The sequence below is a fragment of the Musca domestica genome, unplaced genomic scaffold, assembly GCF_030504385.1.
Source record: "Musca domestica strain aabys unplaced genomic scaffold, Musca_domestica.polishedcontigs.V.1.1 1, whole genome shotgun sequence".
Lineage (NCBI taxonomy): Eukaryota > Metazoa > Arthropoda > Insecta > Diptera > Muscidae > Musca > Musca domestica.
In genome coordinates this window covers 6,265,331-6,286,490 of record NW_026712114.1, presented here as the reverse complement: position 1 = coordinate 6,286,490, position 21,160 = coordinate 6,265,331, and the positions used below count along the sequence as shown (strand labels likewise).

The 21,160-nt window shown below is 36.0% G+C and overlaps 1 protein-coding gene across 6 annotated transcripts in view; it reads left to right on the top strand.

Moving 5' to 3' along the window:
* The window catches only part of LOC101892226 (protein held out wings), a 174,863-nt gene that overhangs the window by 83,731 nt on the left and 69,972 nt on the right, over positions 1 to 21,160 (top strand). For all 6 annotated transcript variants that reach the window (XM_059118270.1, XM_059118269.1, XM_059118265.1 and 3 more), the window contains exon 3: positions 16,300 to 16,433. In XM_059118270.1, coding sequence (XP_058974253.1) covers positions 16,300 to 16,433 — 134 coding nt within the window. The remainder of the gene's footprint in view (positions 1 to 16,299; positions 16,434 to 21,160) is intronic.

Below are 21,160 nucleotides of genomic sequence, written 5' to 3'. Positions count from 1 at the left end.
GTCATCTATACTGTAGTAGATGGCCGTACAGGTCATCTATACTCTAGTAGATGGCCGTATAGGTCATCTACACGACTGTAGATGGCCGTATAGGTCATCTACACGACAGTAGATGGCCGTATGGGTCATCTACACGACAGTAGATGGCCGTATGGGTCATCTACATGACAATAGATGGCCGTATGGGTCATCTACACGACAGTAGATGGCCGTATGGGTCATCTACACGACAGTAGATGGCCGTACAGGTCATCTACACTCTAGTAGATGGCCGTACAGGTCATCTACACTCTAGTAGATGGCCGTACAGGTCATCTACACTCTAGTAGATGGCCGTACAGGTCATCTACATTCTAGTAGATGGCCGTATATGTCATCTACATTCTAGTATATGGCCGTATAGGTCATCTATACTCTAGTAGATGGCCGTATAGGTCATCTGCACGACAGTAGATGGCCGTATAGGTCATCTGCACGACAGTACATGGCGTATAAGTCATCTACACTCTAGTAGATGGCCGTGTAGGTCATCTACACTCTAGTAGATGGCCGTATAGGTCATCTGCACTCTAGTAGATGGCGTATAGGTCATCTACACTCTAGTAGATGGCCGTATAGGTCATCTGCACTCTAGTAGATGGCCGTATGGGTCATCTACACGACAGTAGATGGCCGTATATGTCATCTACACTCTAGTAGATGGCCGTATAGGTCATCTACACTCTAGTAGATGGCCGTAGAGGTCATCTACACGACAGTACATGGCGTATAAGTCATCTACACGACAGTAGATGGCCGTATAGGTCATCTACACAACAGTAGATGGCCGTATAGGTCATCTGCACGACAGTAGATGGCCGTATAGGTCATCTGCACGACAGTACATGGCGTATAAGTCATCTACACTCTAGTAGATGGCCGTGTAGGTCATCTACACTCTAGTAGATGGCCGTATAGGTCATCTGCACTCTAGTAGATGGCCGTATAGGTCATCTACACGACAGTAGATGGACGTAGAGGTCATCTACACGACAGTAGATGGACGTAGAGGTCATCTACACGGCAATAGATGGTGGTAGAGGTCATCTACACTCTAGTAGATGGCCGTAGAGGTCATCTACACTCTAGTAGATGGCCGTAGAGGTCATCTACACTCTAGTAGATGGCCGTAGAGGCCATCTACACTCTAGTAGATGGCCGTAGAGGCCATCTACACTCTAGTCGAGGACCGTAGAGGTCATCTACACTCTAGTCGAAGACCGTAGAGGTCATCTACACTCTAGTCGAGGACCGTAGAGGTCATCTACACTCTAGTAGATGGCCGTATAGGTCATCTACACTCTAGTAGATGGCCGTATAGGTCATCTACACTCTAGTAGATGGCCGTATAGGTCATCTACACTCTAGTAGATGGCCGTATAGGTCATCTACACTCTAGTAGATGGCCGTATAGGTCATCCACACTCTAGTAGATGGCCGTATAGGTAATTTACACTCTAGTAGATGGCCGTAGAGGTCATCTACACTCAAGTAGATGGCAGTATAGGTCATCTACACTCTAGTAGATGGCCATCTACACGCCAGTAGATGGCGAAATAGTTCATCTACACCATCGTAGATGGAGTAGAGGGCCGATCAGGTCATCTACGTTATGGCATCATTGTAATCTATTTATAGCACAATGTAGAAATAACTCAAGCTTTTAGAGTCAGCAAAGTTTTTTCCTTTCATCTACGTCCTCTCCCTAACTTTCAGTGTGAAAGATATTTCCTCATTGCTTATACTCGTATCAATTATAGGGGAGAGGGTGTTTAAGTGTTACTACAATTTCACATATGTTGTCCTAATTTCACTCTCATAATTTATGACCAATGCAGCCCCAATTAAAATGTGTTCTATGTCGTCCTCATCATTAACATAGAAGATATTAACAATAGAGATTTCGATATTCCCAAAATTGCAATGTTGTTCTAGCTTTGTTTTTTCTTTTTTTTTTTTTTGTTTTTTGTAGTGAAAACCAATTTCGTTTTTCCTACAATTTTCATCAATGTTGTTGTTTTTTTTATTTTTCATAATTTTGTTTTGATATTTTCCATAAGGTAGGAGGAGGAGAAATTATATGTTTTTTTTATATTGGTTTTAATCAACATAAATCATCATCATCAGCAAGGAGAACGAAAACATAAATAACAAAATTAGTTTTTGGTTTTCTCCCCCCACCTTTAAATATAAATTTAGATTTTTTTGTGTGAAATATTTATGAGTGGAAAACTGAAGAATATAATTTATGACGGACGGTCACCGCTAGATCGACTCCAAAAGTCCTGAAACGGATTTAGTCCGAAGAGACCTAGGGTCTAAAACCGTTATTTCGATGAGGCACGTTTTGGCCATATCAAATGATATTTACGCCCTCTCTAGCCACATGGCTGAGGGTATAAAAATGTTGCTTCTAATTTTAGTTTATAAAACATAGGAGCGTATCCATGGCAGAATGAACCATAACTCATTCCCATTAGATTATTATTTTTTGGTTATATTGACCCTTTTTTCCGGACTCGGAACCCACTTAAGAACACAGAATTTATGCCAATTTGTCCCTCTGATTTAGTTCATGACAGATCTCCATAGCGAAAAGAATAGTTGAAATTATGGACATTCACTTCGAGAAGACCGTAAATGTCATCTACACGATAGTAGATGGCCGTATGTTTAGTTCATCTACACCGCCGTAGAAGGCTGTGTCGGTTATCTACACAATAGTAGATGCCGTACAGGTGAACTACACGACAGTAGATGACCTTATAGGTTATCTACACCACTGTAGATGACTAGATAGGTCATCTACACGACGGTAGATGGCCGGAGAGGTCATACATACGACTGAAGATGGCCGGAGTGGTTATCTACACGACTGTAGATGGCCGTATGGGTCATCTACACTCTAGTAGATGACCGTATTGGTCATCTACACTCTAGTAGATGACCGTATTGGTCATCTACACTCTAGTAGATGGCCGTATTGGTCATCTACGCTCTAGTAGATGGCCGTATTGGTCATCTACACTCTAGTAGATGGCCGTATAGGTCATCTACTCTCTAGTAGATGGCCGTATAGGTCATCTACACTCTAGTAGATGGCCGTATAGGTCATCTACTCTCTAGTAGATGGCCGTATAGGTCATCTACACTCTAGTAGATGGCCGTAGAGGTCATCTACACTCTAGTAGATGGCCGTAGAGGTCATCTACACTCTAGTAGATGGCCGTATAGGTCATCTACTCTCTAGTAGATGGCCGTATAGGTCATCTACTCTCTAGTAGATGGCCGTATAGGTCATCTACTCTCTAGTAGATGGCCGTATAGGTCATCTACTCTCTAGTAGATGGCCGTATAGGTCATCTACTCTCTAGTAGATGGCCGTATAGGTCATCTACACTCTAGTAGATGGCCGTATAGGTCATCTACACTCTAGTAGATGGCCGTATAGGTCATCTACACTCTAGTAGATGGCCGTATAGGTCATCTACACTCTAGTAGATGGCCGTATAGGTTATCTACACGACAGTAGATGGCCGTAGAGGTCATCTACACTCTAGTAGATGGCCGTAGTGGTTATCTGCGCTCTAGTAGATGGCCGTAGTGGTCATCTACACTCTAGTAGATGGCCGTAGAGGTCATCTACACGACAGTAGATGGCCGTAGAGGTCATCTACAATTTAGTAGATGGCCGTAGAGGTCATCTACACTCTAGTAGACGGTCGTAGAGGTCATCTACACTCTAGTAGATGGCCGTAGAGATCATCTACACTCTAGTAGATGGCCGTAGAGATCATCTACACTCTAGTAGATGGCCGTAGAGGTCATCTACACTCTAGTAGATGGCCGTAGAGGTCATCTACACTCTTGTAGATGGCCGTAGAGGTCATCTACACTCTTGTTGATGGCCGTAGAGGTCATCTACACTCTTGTAGATGGCCGTAGTAGTCATCTACACTCTAGTAGATGGCCGTAGTGGTCATATACACTCTAGTAGATGGCCGTATAGGTCATATACACTACTGTAGATGGCCGTATAGGTCATATACACTACTGTAGATGGCCGTATAGGTCAGCTACACGACAGTAGATGGCCGTATAGGTCATCTACACTCTAGTAGATGGCCGTCAAATTGACCCTCTTTTCTGGACTCTGAATCCACTTAAGAACACAGAATTTATACCAATTTCCCCCTCTGTCTTCCCTTCCCCTCTCATTCAGTAGTCAATTGTAATTATTGTTTTTTTTAGTATTACAAGTGGCTGATTGGTATCTATTGATGAAATAAGAAACAAAAAAATCTAAACCCCATCAGGCTTTTTTTTGAAAACAATTACCGCAACAATAAACATGAGTTTTTAAAGTTTTCGATTTTTTGTTGTTGTTGTACAAAAAATTAAAAACTTAGCTTAGAAAAATTACACCCACGCCAAAGATGCAATCTTAGAGTGCCACCATCGCCGCCACCACCACCACCAATAACTTAGCAAAATGACAGACATGGTTTTAATGGCATTAGTGCTTATTGTTGCTGTACTTTTAATCTAAACAGGCAATGAATGAATTGCATTCATCAGATAGTGACACCAGACATAACAACAATTCCGAGGAGGGTCAGAGTCAGACAAAAAAAAAAAAAGCTACTGAAACACAAAGAGAGTTATACAGCAGCAACGGCCACAGCCTCCAGTTGGGCACTTAATTTTGAGTAGTTTTTTTTTTTGTTTGCAAAGATCAAAACGATATTCTATAACTAATTTTTATGAATACAACAACAAAAACCACAGCAAAAAAAAAATTTCAATGATTTGCTAGAGTGGTGTTGAAAATGATCTAATACCGCCACCACCAATTATTGCCAAACAAAAGAAAACCTGAACTTGGCTTACCGACTGAATAGATTGAATGAATGACTTATTAGCCGACTGCATGATGATTGACTGATTTGTGGCCAACATTGACTACTTTTTTGCAACACGCAAGATTTGCCAGAGAAATTATTGACCAAAAAAACCCGCCACATATTGTTAACAAGGTTAACAGTTTAATCGGTAGTATTTTTTTTTTCGAATCATAAATCTTGAAATTATATGGCTAGAGGGCGGAACAGACCCATTAACATAAATTTTATTTATTGCACTTACAAGTCTACTGCCAAAGGTGGATTGTTGAATTTTTTATGAAAAAAAAAAAAAAAAAAATAAAATCATTTTCATGAGAACTTTAAGGGAGGTGCATCTATCAGAAGGTCAGAAGGCCAGCAGGATCTTGGAAAAAAAAAAACGTCAGGTTCTCCTAAAAAGACCATTAAATTTTTGATATGTAAACCAAGGGGGAGTCTCCACTGGATGAACCATGAGATCTCCATCTTCTATGAAATACCATGACGTTGTAAGAAGACTCTTTCAGCTCTCCATAGAATAACCATGGGGTCTTCATAGGAAGACCGTGCGACGTTGAGGTCTCATGAGAAGACCTTGAGGTATTTATAGGAAGACCCTGCAATTTTCAATGGAAGACCAAGGCGAAATACCATGAGGATACCATGTGGAGACCATGAGGTTTTAATGGGAAGACTATGAGGACTTTATGGGAAGACCAAGGGGACTTCATGAGAACACTAAGAGGTCTTCTCGTGAAGACCCGGGTTTTTTTGGGAACATATGGGATAATTAGTGGAAGGGGTCTTCATTGAAAGACCACGAGGTCTTCATTGGAAGACCATGAGCTCTTCAGTTGGAGGCCATGAGGACTTCATTAGAGGTCTTTATAGGAAGACTAAGAGGACTTTATGGGAAGACCGAGGGGTCCGTCTTGACAATGAGGTACGCATGACCAAGGGGTCTTCTTGGGAAGAACGATGGGTCTTTATGAGACCAAAGGATCTTCATAGAAAGACCATGAGGTCTTCATGAGACCAAAGGGTCTTCATAGAAAGACCATAAGGTCTTCATAAGAAAACCAAGGGTAATGAGGTACCCATGGGAAGAGCACGAAGTCTTCATGGGAAGACCTAAGGGATTTTCATACAAAGATCACAAGGTCTTTATAGGGCTTCGTAAGAATTCGACCAACTTTCCATGGAAAGACCACAAAGTCTTCATTAGACGGTGCTAAATACACCTCTCTCTCTTTTCTTTTCTCTTCTCTTTTCCCTCTCTCTCTCTTTTCCCTCTCTCTCTCTTTTCCCTCTCTTCTCTTTTGCCACTCTTCTCTTTCCCCTCTCTCTCTCTTTTCCTCCCTTCTCTTTTCTATCTCTTTTCCTCCCTTCTCTTTTCTATCTCTTTTCCTTTCTTCTCTTTTCTATCTATCTTTTCTCTCTCTGTTTCCCATCTTTTTCTTTTATTTCTCTATTTTTATTTCTCTCTTCTCTCTCTTTCTATTTCCTCTCTCTCTAATCCTCTCTCTGCCCATTTCCTTTCTCTCTCTCTTTCCTTTCTTTGTCTCCCTCTATTTCTTTCCTCTCTTTATCTCTTTCTGTTTCGTTCTCATTTTCTCTTCCTCTTTTTTATTTCTCTCGTATATCTGCTTCTCTACTCTCTTCCTTTCATTTCTCCCCTCGTGTTCTGTTTTTTCTCTACTATCTTTCACTTTTCTCCGCATTTTGTCTTTATTTTCTCCCTCTTTTCTCACTTTCTTTCTCTGCTCTCCTCTAATTCGCTCTATATCTCCCTCTCATTATAAACCCTCGTTGAACTCAAGAAAAATTCGTTTGGTTTGTGTCTTAGCTAGGCAAATTTAAATTTATCTTCACGGGAATGTGAGAACTTCATATTCATTATGTGATCTGCTGTAGAAGACCTAAAGGTTTTCATAAGAAGGTCTGCACGAACTTATAGTGTTGAATAAATAGAATTTATTTCTGTAGGACTGACACCAGATGTCCTGGCCAACAAATTTAAATTAGAAATTTAGAACTTTGGTTCTGAGAGTTTTTCTAGGAAAGAACAACTTTCGTCGGTATCCTCAAATTGGTTTAATAACTCAGAATCCCGTTGAGAAGCATCCGTACTCAGCTGCCTCTAAATAATTTTGTGGCGTCGAAAAAATAGTATCAGACACTGAGCCCCTGTTCTTAAGAGAGAGGTCAGGGCTCATATTTACAAACCTTTTTCTTTGCAGAAAAGTAACTACGATTTCTGAGCTATTCATATTTCCCCGAAAAAAATTGAGTTAAGTTTTTCAGAATTCATTTTTACAAGGACCTTCTGACAATCCCGCTAAGAGGCATCCGTGCTCAGCTACCTCTAAATAATTTTGTGGCGTCGAAAAAATCAGACACTGAGCCCCTGTCAGGATTCATCTTCCAAACGTTTTTTTTTTTTTTGTTTTCAGAAAAGTAACTACGATTTCTGAGCTATTCTTATTTCCCCGAAAAAATAGAGTTATATTTTTCAGAATCATTAAAACCATACTTCTTCCCTATCCATTATTGGCTTCCGATGGCCCAAGCAATCTGTGTGTAAGAATGTGTGTGTGTTGCACACACTTCTTGACGCCATTGCGATCACGATTTGCCACAAAATTTACCGATTCGACCGGCCATATATGGCTTTAACACCGTTGATCCGGACAGCGCCATTTGGCACGATATTGAAGTCATGTAAACAGATCATGATGCAATTACTCACTCGGCGAGTGAGTGAGGAGCGAACGAGTGTTCCATGCAAAATCCGCACACACACCATCACATAGACAATATCAATATTTGGCGACTATGGCTATGGCTATGGCGGCGGCTAAGGTTCAAACACTTTTGTTGTTAACTTGGCTAAAAGTGGCGCTAAACTTGTCGCTTGACTGTTTTTCCTATTGTTGCTGTTGTTACTCTTGTTGTTGTTGTTGTTGTAGATGGTGTTGATAGTGGACGGCGTCCATTGTTTTCGGGGCAGTTGTTGTTGTTTTTGGAAAATTTACATATGCCAACCAAATGTGGTTGGTGGCGGTGTTTGCGGTTGCTGGCTCGGCCATTTTCCATCGCCATCATCGGCATCACCAACATCACCTTAATCCTGCCTGACCTCCGGCGGCACGATGCTGCCAAAAAAAAAAAAAAAAAAAAATTTTGCTTGTCTACGATGATCTTTATTATTGTTATTATTGTTGTAATTTATGAATTGTTGCATGCCATTTTTGTTGTTGCTGTTCTTGCCGTTGGTGGTTGTTGTTTATCGCGATTATTGTTGTGGTAATTGTCAAGAATCATAAAATCCATTTAGATTTTGAAAAATTATTATGACACATTGATTTGTTTCCCCCCTCGAGGCGAGACAAGCGTTGATGGCGGCAAACGATGATGAGGCAAGCTTTGGTCTGGTCACGCAGTAGTGTTACCAAAAGCCATGGGCCTTGAAATATTGGGCAAATTGTTAGGGGATTGAAATAAATGGGGATAGAGTTGGAATTTTTGGTAGCCACGATGTGAAGAGTTTCAAGAATATTTCCTGAAGGATCACCTGACAAAATATCACAATTCTTTTTAGAAAATATTTTTCAACGGATATTTTTTTCGAATATTTTCTGCTAGGATTTTTTTAGAATGTTTTTAATTTTTAAAGATTTTTTTTCAAAGATAACCAGATTAAAAATTTTGGTAAATTTAATTTTCTTAACCAAATCGAGAAATTCTGTATTTTTTACAATATTACGAACAATGTCGTCGTGGAATAAAATCGAGAGGACTTCTTAAGAAAAATCTCTCAAGCTTTCACTGACAAAAATAATGGATATTTTTGCGAAGGACCTCTTGACTAAAAATCGTGGACGTTTTAAGAATATTTTTCACGAGGACCCGCTAATCAAAAAATACGCAGATTTTTGGCAGGGAAAGGAATAACATTTTTACAAAGACCTTCTGAAAAAAAAAATCGCCTACTTCTTAAGAAAGGGGCTTCTTTTATGGACCGGTTGATTAAAAATTTTACGAATATTTCGCACAAGGACTTTCTATATACAAAATTGTGAACTTTTGAGAGAATATTTTGTCAAGGACCTCCTGACTAAAAATCGTTAAATTTCAAAAAAAAAAATTAAGAATGATTTTCGACCAAACATCCGCCTATTTTTGGCCGGGAAAATAATAATATTTTTACAAGGACCTTCTGACAAAAAATCCCATACTTCTTAAGAACGAGGGTTTTTTTCTGGACCTCCTGATTAAAAATTTTACGAACTCACAAGGACTTCCTATATAAAAAATTGTTAACTTTTCAAAGAATATTTTGTTAAGGACCTCCTGACTAAAAATCGTTAAAATTCTTTCAAAAAAAAAAAAAAAAAAAAAAAAAAAAAAATCAACCTTACGTTGAGAGGTTTTTTTTTCGATAGAAAAAAATCTCAAACCGAGGTTGAGAAATATCAAAAAAAAAAAAAAAAAAAAAATATTAGAACTGATTTTCGATCAACAAATCCTCCGATTTTTGGCGGGAAAAATAATGATATTTTTACAAGGACTTCCTGGATTTCCTGATTTAAAAATTTACGAATATTTTGCACAAAATCTTGAACTTTTGAGAGAATATATTGTTAAGGACCTCCTGACTAAAAATCGCTGAATTTTAAAAAAAAAAAAAAAATCCAACCTGAGGTTGAGAGGTTTTTTCTATAGAAAAAATCTCAAACTGAAGTTGTGAGACATCAAAAAAAAAAAAAAAAAAAAATAAGAATGATGAAAAATAATAATGACCAAAAATCCGATTTTTGGGAGCTATATCCAAATCTGAACCGATCTCGATAAAATTTGGCAAAGATATTTCTGAGCTGTATTGAATATATATTTCCCCAAATCTCGTTGGTACAGAGTGCATATTACGGCTGCGTAGGACAAAAAATAACACATCGGATGAACAATATATATGGGAGCTATAGCTATATCGGAACCGATCTTCACCAAATTTGACATACTAGCTTCTAAACTCAATTCGGTCATAAGTGCCAAATTCCATCCAATTTTGGACAAATATTAGACGTTTGGTGCACAATAAAAGGTGAATCGGACGAAGTTATATATGGGAGCTACATTCAAATCTGAACCGATCTCGATAAAATTTAGCAAAGGTATTTCTGAGCTGTATTTGATATATTTCCCCAAATCTCGTTGGTACAGAGTGCATATTACGGCTGCGTGGGACAAAAAATAACAAATCGGATGAACAATATATATGGTAGCTATAGCTATATCTGAACCGATTTCGATCATATTTGGTATACTTATTTGCAGGCCTAATTTGGTTTGATGGGAGCTATATCTAAATTTTTACCGATTATCTCCAATTTCAATAGGGTTCGTCCTTTGGCCAAACAAATGATTTGTGCAAAATTCCCTCTGGATCGGGCAATAAATGCGAACTGTACTTTTTTTACAAAAATACATGGACAGACGGACAGACGGACGGACATACATAAATCGACTCAGAATGTGATTCTATGCTGATCATCAAAAGGAACTATAGGTCTATCTCGTTTCCTTTTGCATGTTACATACAAATGCACAAAGACATAATACCCTGACCACATTGTGGTGTAGGGTATAAAAATGTGAAAGAGGGCCCACCCCGCTCTTATTGACTTTACTTCGCTTTGAAAACTTTCAAAACGCCAATGCAGGAGTCTCCTATTTTTAGCTCTACTTTCATAATCTGCTGGATTTTCTTTGTAATTATTTTGAAAAAAAAATGAATTTTGTTATATCCCCTCGACCCACTTTAATGTATATACACTGAAAATCCTACATTTATTGATATCTTAATGGTTTTAAAAATAATAAATTTAAATAAAATAAAGAACATTTGAAAATTGATATTCGTCGTCGTTGAGCAGGTACTATTCGTGGATATACAAGTTTCGAATAAAATTGAAAAAATGTGTTTCAAATAAATTAATTACAACTGTCAAGCGGTGTGTCGATTGCCCCTGTCGTTATGTGTCTGTCGGCTACTTGTGTCACCCACCAATCCTCTTCTCTAATTGACATTGGAGACCAAGTTGTAAAACTGGCGGCACTGCATGGATTTGGATGATGCGATGTGGTGGTAGTGACGACTGCCTGCCCAGTAAACAATTTTTGCCGAATTCTGTCCGATTTCTGTTGGAATCTCTGAAAAAATGTCCGATTCTGATTCCGAATTCCTTCCGATTTCGGTACGAATTCGGAAAGATTTTCGGAAAAAAAAAAAAATATTAGATTTTCTGAACGAATTCGGTCCGAATTCTGTGAAAATTCTTGGAAAAATAGGAGAAACAATTAAATTTTCAGAAAAAAATTCGGAGGACAAATCAGAATTTCTGAAAGAAATCGGGCAGAATTCGAAAGAAAATTCGGAATAAAATTCATATTTTCTGAAAAAAATCGCTCAGAATTCGGGAGAAAAATCTGAAAAAAAAAAAAATCGTCAAACCAGTTAAAAATAAAAAAACACATATTTATTCTACTCTACGTTTGGATATTTTCCGAATTTTTTTTTTCGCTAAAAACGCAGGAAAATTTGTAAAAATTCTAAAAAAAAACCTTCAGAAAATCGGATCTGTTTCTACCAGAAATATCTGAAAAAAAAACGTCAGAAATTCCGGAAAATAATCTAAAATCAGAGCAGTCGGAACAAATTGTTTACTGGGTGCCAGCCTGGCTGAGGTAATTCAAGAAGAAGGAGGTCAAATATTTAACTCTTAACTGGCTATCATTAATTTTCCAGAAAACTTCGTTTTGCCACTTGACAGTTCAATCAGATGGCATGCAAATTGTGGAATTAAATTGCTGGCGATATAATCATGGGGGTGACTTGCACACACCCCCTCACTGAAACAGTAATTGATTTTTTTATTTATTCCACATTTTATTTTTTTTTTTTTTTTCAAAATTTATTCCATTTCTCGATTTTAAAAACCTCTGTCTAAATATAAATAAATTAATACTACCATATTATTGTTGTAAATAAATATAAATATTCATGAGTGTGTGTTTTTTTTTTGCAATATGTGTTTTTGTAGTTGTTGTTGTTGCCTGTTTTCTAGTTCACTTCTCTCTCAATGTTTGGTGATACACATTTGATCTGGGCATTATAACGAGGAATGGAAAAAAATACAAGTCCCGCTCTTGTTTTATTTTTAATAGAAAACTGACCATAAATGGTTAACCGCGGCGAGTCACCGAGGCTGATGTCGTTCAATGTTGCTGTTGTTGTTGACGTTGCCGTTGCTGCCACTTAAGTACTTATTTTTATTTCTGGCAATAAAGTACAACAGCAACAACAACATCAACAATTAACTCGCACCGTGTTCTGTCCGCGGTCTGCGCATATTAAAATTTAGTTCGCTTACTTTGTTTTTTATTTAATTGATTCATTTATCATAATTAAAAACAATGTGAATTTAATTTGATTAATAAAACACACCGTTGTTGAAAGAATATATTTTTTTGGACAAATTGTTGAAAATTGTTATTTCGGGTTTAATTAGAGAAGAAAAAATAAAAAAACTCAAAAAAGGAGAAATACAGCAATTTGAACTAAATTAAATAAAAAAAAATTGAAATATATTGAAATGTGTATCTCCTTTTTCTATGGAAAAAATCTGCAAAGGTAGTTTCAAAAAAAAAAAACCTCGAAACTCAGTTATAGAAGAACCTCGAACCTCAGATTGCCTTTGGTAATATTGCAGACACAAATACGAGGAATGTTTTGTTTGAACATTATCTTGAATCTCAAGAGGGTCTTTTTTTTCCAAAATATGGTTAAAATCTTCCTTAAAATTGCAAAATATCATGATAAAATATTCCACAAAATTATTTGTTATAAAATTCTACTACTGGCTCTAGAGGAGGATCAAAAGACTAAAGCTTAACTAAACGTCGTGAATTCACCAAATACACATTTTGTGGGGTTCAATCCTAACTCCATAGGAGTTTAGGCAAAATTCGCCTATAAAACATCATTTTAGAAGGTTGATTTCAAAGACAAAAATATTCTTCATCAAATTTCACTATAAGTTTGCAAAGAAAAGAAATCTCTATTTCCTCGGCATATAAAAAAATATTCGCATCAATGTTGATAAAATAACTCGAAAATCTTTCTTAATTTTTTTATACATTTTTCCTCAGCCTGTTTTTCAATTTGACGCCTGAAAGTAACATAAATTTTCGTTTAAGGCCAAAGGGGTCAAAGGAAGAAATATTCTACACAAAATTTCACTACAAATTTCAGAGTAAGCGGTGCATCTAGGTATTATAGTTTTTTAAGAAAATTAGATTCGAAATGTATGTACTAAAAGTGAAATTTACTCTTTTTCTGCACACATTTCTATTCGAAGACAAAATCTACCTTTATAATTAATTTTTTTGTGGAAAGTCTCAATGGAGGAAATATTCTACACAAAATTTCACTCTAAATCTCAGAGTAAACCATATATCTAGGTACCATAATTTTTATGAAAATTACATTCGTAATTTATGTACTGCAAGTGAAAATTATGTGTTTGCTATTTTTTAGCTGTTATTTAAAACACGTTTTCATTCCAAAACGAAATCTCCAATAATACTCCATTTTTTGGGGAAGATGTCAAAGGAAAAATTATTCTAAATCAAATTCCACTATGGGTCTCAGAATAAATCATATATCTAGGTACAATAGTTTTAAAGAAAATTACACTCGAATTTATGCACTACAAGTGAAAAAGTGGTTTTTCTTTTTTTAGCTGTTATTTATAATTTTTTCAATCTAAGTCAAAATCTCCCTCAATACTTCATTTTTAGGGGAAACTGTCTGAGGAAGAATTATTCTAAATCGAATTCCACTATAGGTCTCACAATAAATCATATATCTAGGTACAATAGTTTTAAAGAAAATTACACTCGAATTTATGCACTACAAGTGAAAAATATGTGTTTACTTTTTTGCTGTTAATTTAATACGTTTCAATTCGAATTCAAAACTCCCTTAATACTTCATTTTTTGGGGAGAGTGTAAAAGGAGGAAATATTCTAAATCAAATTCTGCTTTTAATCTCAGAATAAACCATATACCTAGCTTTAATAGTTTTTATGAAAATTGCATTTGAATTGAATGCACTACAAGTGAAAATGTGTGTTTGCTTTTTTTTCCTGTTAATTTAACACGTTTCCATTCTAAGACAAAATCTCCCTTCATACTTCATTTTTTGAGGAAAATGCTAAAGGGAGAATTATTCTAAATAAAATTCCGCTATTAATCTCAGAATTAACCATATATCTAGCTACAATAGTTTTTAAGAAACTTACAATCGAATTATTGTGTATTACAAGTAAAAAAGTGGTTTACCCTTTTTTAGCTGTTATTTTAACATGTTTCCATTCTAAGACAAAATCTCCCTTCATACTTCATTTTTTGGGGAGGGTGTCAAAGGTGGAAATATTCTAAATCAACTTCTACTATAAGTCTCCAAATAAACCATATATTTATCTGCAATAGTTTTTAAGAAAATTTCATTTGAATTTAATGCACTAAAAGTGAAAAATATGTGTTTGCCTTTTTTCATGTTAATTTAACATGTTTTCCATCTAAGTCAAAATCTCCCTCAATACTTCATTTTTTGGGGAAATTGTCAGAGGAAGAATTATTCTTAATCAGATTCCGCTATAAATATCAGAATAGACCATATATCCAGCCTCAATAGTTTTTAAGAAAATTACAATCGAATTTTTGTGTACTACAAGTAAAAAAGTGGTTTTCCCTTTTTAAGCTGTAATTTTAACATGTCTCAATTCTAAGACAAAATCTCCCTCAACGCTTCTTTGTTTGGGGAAAGTGCCAAAGGTAGAATTATTCTAAATCGGATTCCAATATAAGTCTCAGAATAAACCTTATATCTAGCTGCAATAGTTTTTAAGAAGATTACAATCGAATTTTATGTACTAAAAGTGAAAATTTGTTTTTGCCTTTTTTAGCTGTAAATATAACATGTTTCCAATCCGAATTTAAATCTCGCTTTAAAATTAATTTTTTGGTGGAAAGTGTCAAAGGAAGAATAATTCTAGATTAAATTTCATTGTGAGTCCCCGAACAAATGAAATTTGTTTATTTAATATTTACCATGAAAAATATCATAAATTTTCATTGAAATTTTTTTTTTCATTTTTGAAAAATTTAACATTTTTTTCCAATTCGCTGCAGATGTTCTTAAAAATTCTCTGTGCAACAACCAATCATGGTTGTCGAAAACACCAAGTGGATTTTATAGTATGCGATTTGTAGATCGAAACTTGAATGGAGTTTCGGGTTCCTAGGCCATATGTTGTTATGACCCTTATAAAGTTTTGACCATATATACAATTAGGATAGAGCTCTGAAATTTTTAATCTTTGAATCGTTCATAATCGGTCCCACAATTTGTTTGGAAAGAAAAATCTGATAGAGCCCACAGTATTCGGTCAGGAGGCCCTTGGACAATTTACAATAATTGGTCAGGAATCCTTGTAAATATATTCTTAAAAGATTTACTATATCTCTTTTTCGCCAATATTCGGTGGAAATATTTTCTGTGGAAGATATTCTTAAAATATCAGTTTTTCTCGAGGAAATCATAGATAATAATTTCGTTAAAAAAGCACGATATTTGGTCTAGGGATTCTTGTTATTTTTCAGAAATTAATATCCACGATTTTGATCAGGGATGCTTGAGAACATGTTTAAAATAACTACGATATTTGGCTCGAAGATCTTTGTAAAAATATTTTTTTTTAGCTAGGCGAACCTTGACTTAATATTCATTATCCAGGAAGATTCAATAAAATTATTCCTAAAATAAGTATTTTAGATCGTAATATTTTTTTCGTATAAAAAATTTGATATTTGCTTCGGAGGTCTACATTTTTCTGAAGAGAATATACATATTCGAAAAAAATGCTAACTCAAGCTTCTGGTTTTTTTTTAAATTCTGTTTCTATTGTATCCTATAGAAAAATGGCTAACTTTAGCTATTGTATAGAAAACATTTTAAAATTCAGTCTCTGAGGACTTATTTCCATTAAAATGTTAGAACAATTAGAAGACATTCTAATAAAGAAAGAAGTCGATCTTAGGTTTCTAAAAGAGAAAATATTTTCTATAAAAAGATTCAAGCTTTCTTTTGGAGGTTTGTTTTCCACATACTTATACCCTTTTTTATGAGGTTTATATTTTTTCTTGTTGAAGTCGTCTCATTTCCAGCTGCCAGTTGCCGAATTCTAAATTTTCTATTCTTAGTTTCTTCCTCAAAAAATTAAATTTTGTGTTTTCTTTTTTTATTTTCAGAAATTGCCCGCGTTCGTGCCTCACTATTCCAAATAAATGGTGTGAAAAAAGAACCCCTAATGTTGCCAGAACCCGAGGGAGCCACTGTGTCATTAAATGAAAAAGTCTATGTACCTGTGCGAGAACACCCAGATGTAAGTACCACGACATTACATTTCATTGTGTGTGTGTGTTTTTTAAATAATTGAAGGAAAAGTTAAAATTCAACGTTGGGCGCCATTGCTCCTTTTTAGCAACATTTGTATAGTTCATAAAGAATTCGGTGCGACAAAAGTCGTTTCATAACTTCCCACCACTCCATACGAATTACGGGAAGTTCCTTTTTGGCTAATGAAAAAAAAAACTTTCAATAGGTTCTCTATTTGTAGATGATAATGGCGCCCAATCTATTTTTTTTAATAAGTAAATATTACCAGTAAATTACGTTGGGTGCCATTTGCAGACGATATTGGCGCCCAATGTATGTTTTTTTTTAATAAATAATTCCTCGGCTACAATTCTTGCACAAATGTCACAGAAATACAAAATTGTCAAAATTCGCACAGATTTCAGTCAAAAATGTATTTTAACCTTCCCACGCCGCATGCGTATTCTACGAAGTTCTTTTTGGCTACTAAAGACCTCTCAATAGATTTTCTTTGATCTTCCAATGGGTTTTTTATTTACAGACGATAATGGCGCCCAATGTATGATTTTTTAATAAGTAAAAGAAATATTACCACTCAATTTACGTTGGGCGCCACTGCATTACTTATGGTTGATTAATTCTTTCCTTATTAACAGATTGCATCTGAATAGGGATTTCCAGGTGTCTTCTTATCTCAATTTTGTAGACGAATTGGCCAGGCTAGGATCCGAATCAACTACAATTGAAGTAGATAACTTGGTTAAACCACCACTGTGCCACTTCCTACAGGTCATTCACAGACATCCAACAAATAGGGCTGGGCGAAATGTGTTGCACCATCTCCAAAAGAATCTGGCCCACACTCTCAGAGAAGAGAACAAAGTCGCTTCTGTGATTTTCGAAACCCGATCTAAAACTTGTGGTTGGTATCATCACAGGTCACTGTAAGGTGAGGGCAATGACCACGAAATGAGACAGCGACGACATTGACTACTGTAGGATCTGTCAAGATGAAGAAGAAATCGAGACAGTCGAACACTTGATCTGCCACTGCCCAGCACTCATTAATGTGAGACACAGGCTGGTGGGAGAACTAGTGTCACATGATCTGTCTTCTTTTTCTAACACTGACCCTATAGTAATCCTTCAATTAGCCAGAAGATTCAGCCGTAGATCACACTCTAAAATCCTATCTCTTATCTTCACCTCCTTCTATCAACCACTACTTCCTTTTTCCTTACTATTCTTCTAGGATGAACACAATGGACCTATAGGTCTCCGAGTGGGTCGGTTGTCATATGGCAACTGCGCGTCCTTTAACCTAACCTAACCTATCTCAATTTGAAATGTCGTTCATCTTCTCTAAACCGCTTCTGTATAAAGAAATAACTAATGTGACTTCTGGACATTAAATACCCGTTAATGTTCTCCAAAGCCCCTTTCTTTGGATATTTCATAGAAAACCGAAGTTTGTCCAGAATTCAGTTTGAATGTCGTTTCAAAACTTCCCCATGCCATATGCCAACCCTGAGAAGTTCTTTTTGGCTTCTGAATGAATTTTCTTCAAGCTTTCAATGGGGTTTCTATTTTCAGACTGTAATGGCGCCCAATTAGCAGTTAATTTGAGTTGGGCGCCGTTGCATCACTCTTGGTTAATTAATTCTTTCCTTATTAAGAGACCCCATCCGAATAGGAACATTCAAATGTCTTCTAATCTCAATTTAAAATATCGTTCTCCTTCTCTAAATCGCTTCTGTACTTTAAGGTGACTTATAGCCATAAAATACCCGTTAATGTTCTCCATATCCACTTTCTTTGTAATTTTCATAGAAAGCCGAAGTTCGAACAGAATTCAGTTTGAAAGTCGTTTCAAAACTTCCCCACGCCACATGCGAACTCTGAGAAGTTCATTTTTCGCTACAGAATGCCTCTTAATAGATTTTCTTTAAGCTTCCAATAGGTTTTCTATTTGCAGATGATAATGGCGCCCAATTTATGGTTATCTGAACATACAAAAGTTACTCTGAATTTGTGGCTGTTTCCAAGATTCTTTTTTTTTTCTTCTTCCATGGGGTCTACACATTCCGGCCTTTAAGATTCGTTTAATTTCAACTGCAACATTTTCCTCCATTAGATCAGTTTCCGTTAATTTAAATTGACAAACCCTGTCTTTGTTTTGTTATTTGAGTAGTTTTGTTGTCTGTCTCGTATCTGGATCTCCTCTTTCTTCTCTCGCTTCTCATCGATTGGTATTTAATAACATTATTTTTCAATAGGTTTTCATTGTTTCGACACGAGAATTGGGATTTAAGAGTTGTTACGTTCGAATAGATGTCTAGAATGTAGGGAAGGAGGGAGAGAGGAGGGGGAGAAGCAAGCGTTTTTTTTTTTTGTTTTCTTCGGCGTTTGAATAATTTTGTTTAAGCTCAATGAATATCTGGTACACCGGAAATCATTTTTAAGGTGTGCCCTCCCATCGTCATCTAGGCGGCTCGCTCCATCCACACTAATGTGGAATGAGTGTCGTCCACACTAATGTTGTGACAGACAGCGACAAAAGACAATAGATTTCAGTTTCAATGGAATTGAATGGATTTTCTTAATATTGTCATTTCGTTGGTTTTCAGTTTTGTTGTTGTTGGTATTCTGAATAAATCGGAAACAAAGGGAGAAGGCAGTAAAGTAATCGCTTAATAATATCAAGTTGATATCTAGACGATATTTCGAAATCAATTGAAATTTGGCTTACTGCCACATAAATTCATGGCAATTAAGACGATATTCAGTTACATGATTTTGGTGGTAAAAATAAAAGTGGCGCCCAACGTGGGGCAATCACCTACAAAATTCGTAGTAACATCAGATAATGCTTCGAAATATCCTACTTGGTATTGGTGATTGTTTAAAGGGACTTGGTTTTTTAATAAAATTTTATTTTGAATTGTTTTTCAAACGCAGTTTTGGAAAGCGGCGCCCAAAGGGAAAAATAAATTTCAAGGTAGAAAAATTGGTAGTATTTTCATCTTAGATCCGATGTCAAACATCATTTTCGATCTATATTTATATTCTTGTTCAGTTTATTACTAAATATATTATATTTTTTCCAAGCCAATACATTTTTAAATCATTTAAACCAAAAGTCAACCACTGTATTATACCCAAGGCAGATTTTAGATTGTTTTTTTATTTCTAATTACGATTTATAAACTAAAACGATTTTTTTATAAATGGCGCCCAACGTGATTTTAACTATGTGTTTATTCCTCTTTCGAGACGAGCTTAATAATTTGAAATTTGCATTGAAAAGGAAATCCAGGTAGACACTATCACACACTCACCACTATGCGACGCGTTTCGCTTACCGTTTTATTTATTTTTCTAGATAATTTTTTTATTTTTTCTGCTTGGCGCCCAACGTGAATTTTTAATTTAAGCACCAAATATAATATTCTAGCTTCAAATATAATATTGTAACTTCCTTTCCTCTTACTGTTGTAAATATTCCATTTCTTTATCTAATCTCTCAAATTCCATATTACATTTTCATAAAATGGCGCCCAACGTTTTTTTGTTTGCATTACCGAAAAAATTCCCAAAAATCAAATATTATTCTTCCGTTGAAGTGTTAACATGTATTTTTTTACATAAACAATTAATATTTTACGCATTTACATTTATCCGCCAAATACATACAAACTACCATACAGTCATTCTCGAATCGACATAGGCTAAGCAATTTGATTTGAAATTTCCCCAAAAAAAACCAAAAAAATCAATTGTGACGCCATATGTTGTGTGGTGTTCTTAACACACAACATTTGGTTGCAATGATGGCTTTCGCGTTCTAATCACATCAAATGAACGGGAAGAATGTGTGTGCATGATTTCATTTCATTTAGTTTTCATTTTCATTTCAATCGTCAGCCACGGCACAACACACATGGACGAGAGATGTACTACCAGCCATTTGGTACATGAAGATTGTGGCCATATTTCAAATTCTTTGGGGGCAATTTTTAAAGGCAACTTGAAATTTACACCCATCATAGCTCTCAACTACAACAATTTGGAGCGGGGAGAGAGAGAGGGAAAATTTTCGACAGTTTTACAAAAAATACCACAACTGAACTATGGATCTTCCTTAGAGAAGACCTTCAGGCGTTTACCATAAAGACAAGAGGTATTTGACGTAAATACTTCAGACTTTACCGTAAAGACTTAATGTTTTTTACAGTAACGACTTGGGGTCTTCACTGTAAAGACGTGAGGTTTTTACCGTAAAGACAAGAGGTCTTTACCTTAAAGACATGAGGTCTTTACCGTAAAAACATGAGGTCTTTTCCATAGAGACTTGAGGTCCTTACCGTAAACACTTAAGTCCTTTACCGTAAAGACTAGATGTGTCTTGAGTTTTTTACGGTAAATACCTCAGATCTTTACAGTAAAGGTCTTGAGGTCTTTGTAGTAAAGGTCATGAGGCCTTTACCGTAATGACTTGAGGTCTTTCCTGGAAGTACAAGAGGTCTCTCTCGTACAGACTTGAGGTCTGTATCGTAAAGACTTGATGTCTTTACCGTAAAGACTTGATGTCTTTACCGTAAAGACTTGAGGTCTTTTTACCATAAAGACTAGAGGTTTTTACCGTAAAAAATAGTAGCATTTACGGTAAAGACTTGAGGTGTTTGCGATAAAGATTTGTGGTCTTTACCGTAAAGACTGAAGTTTTTACGGTAA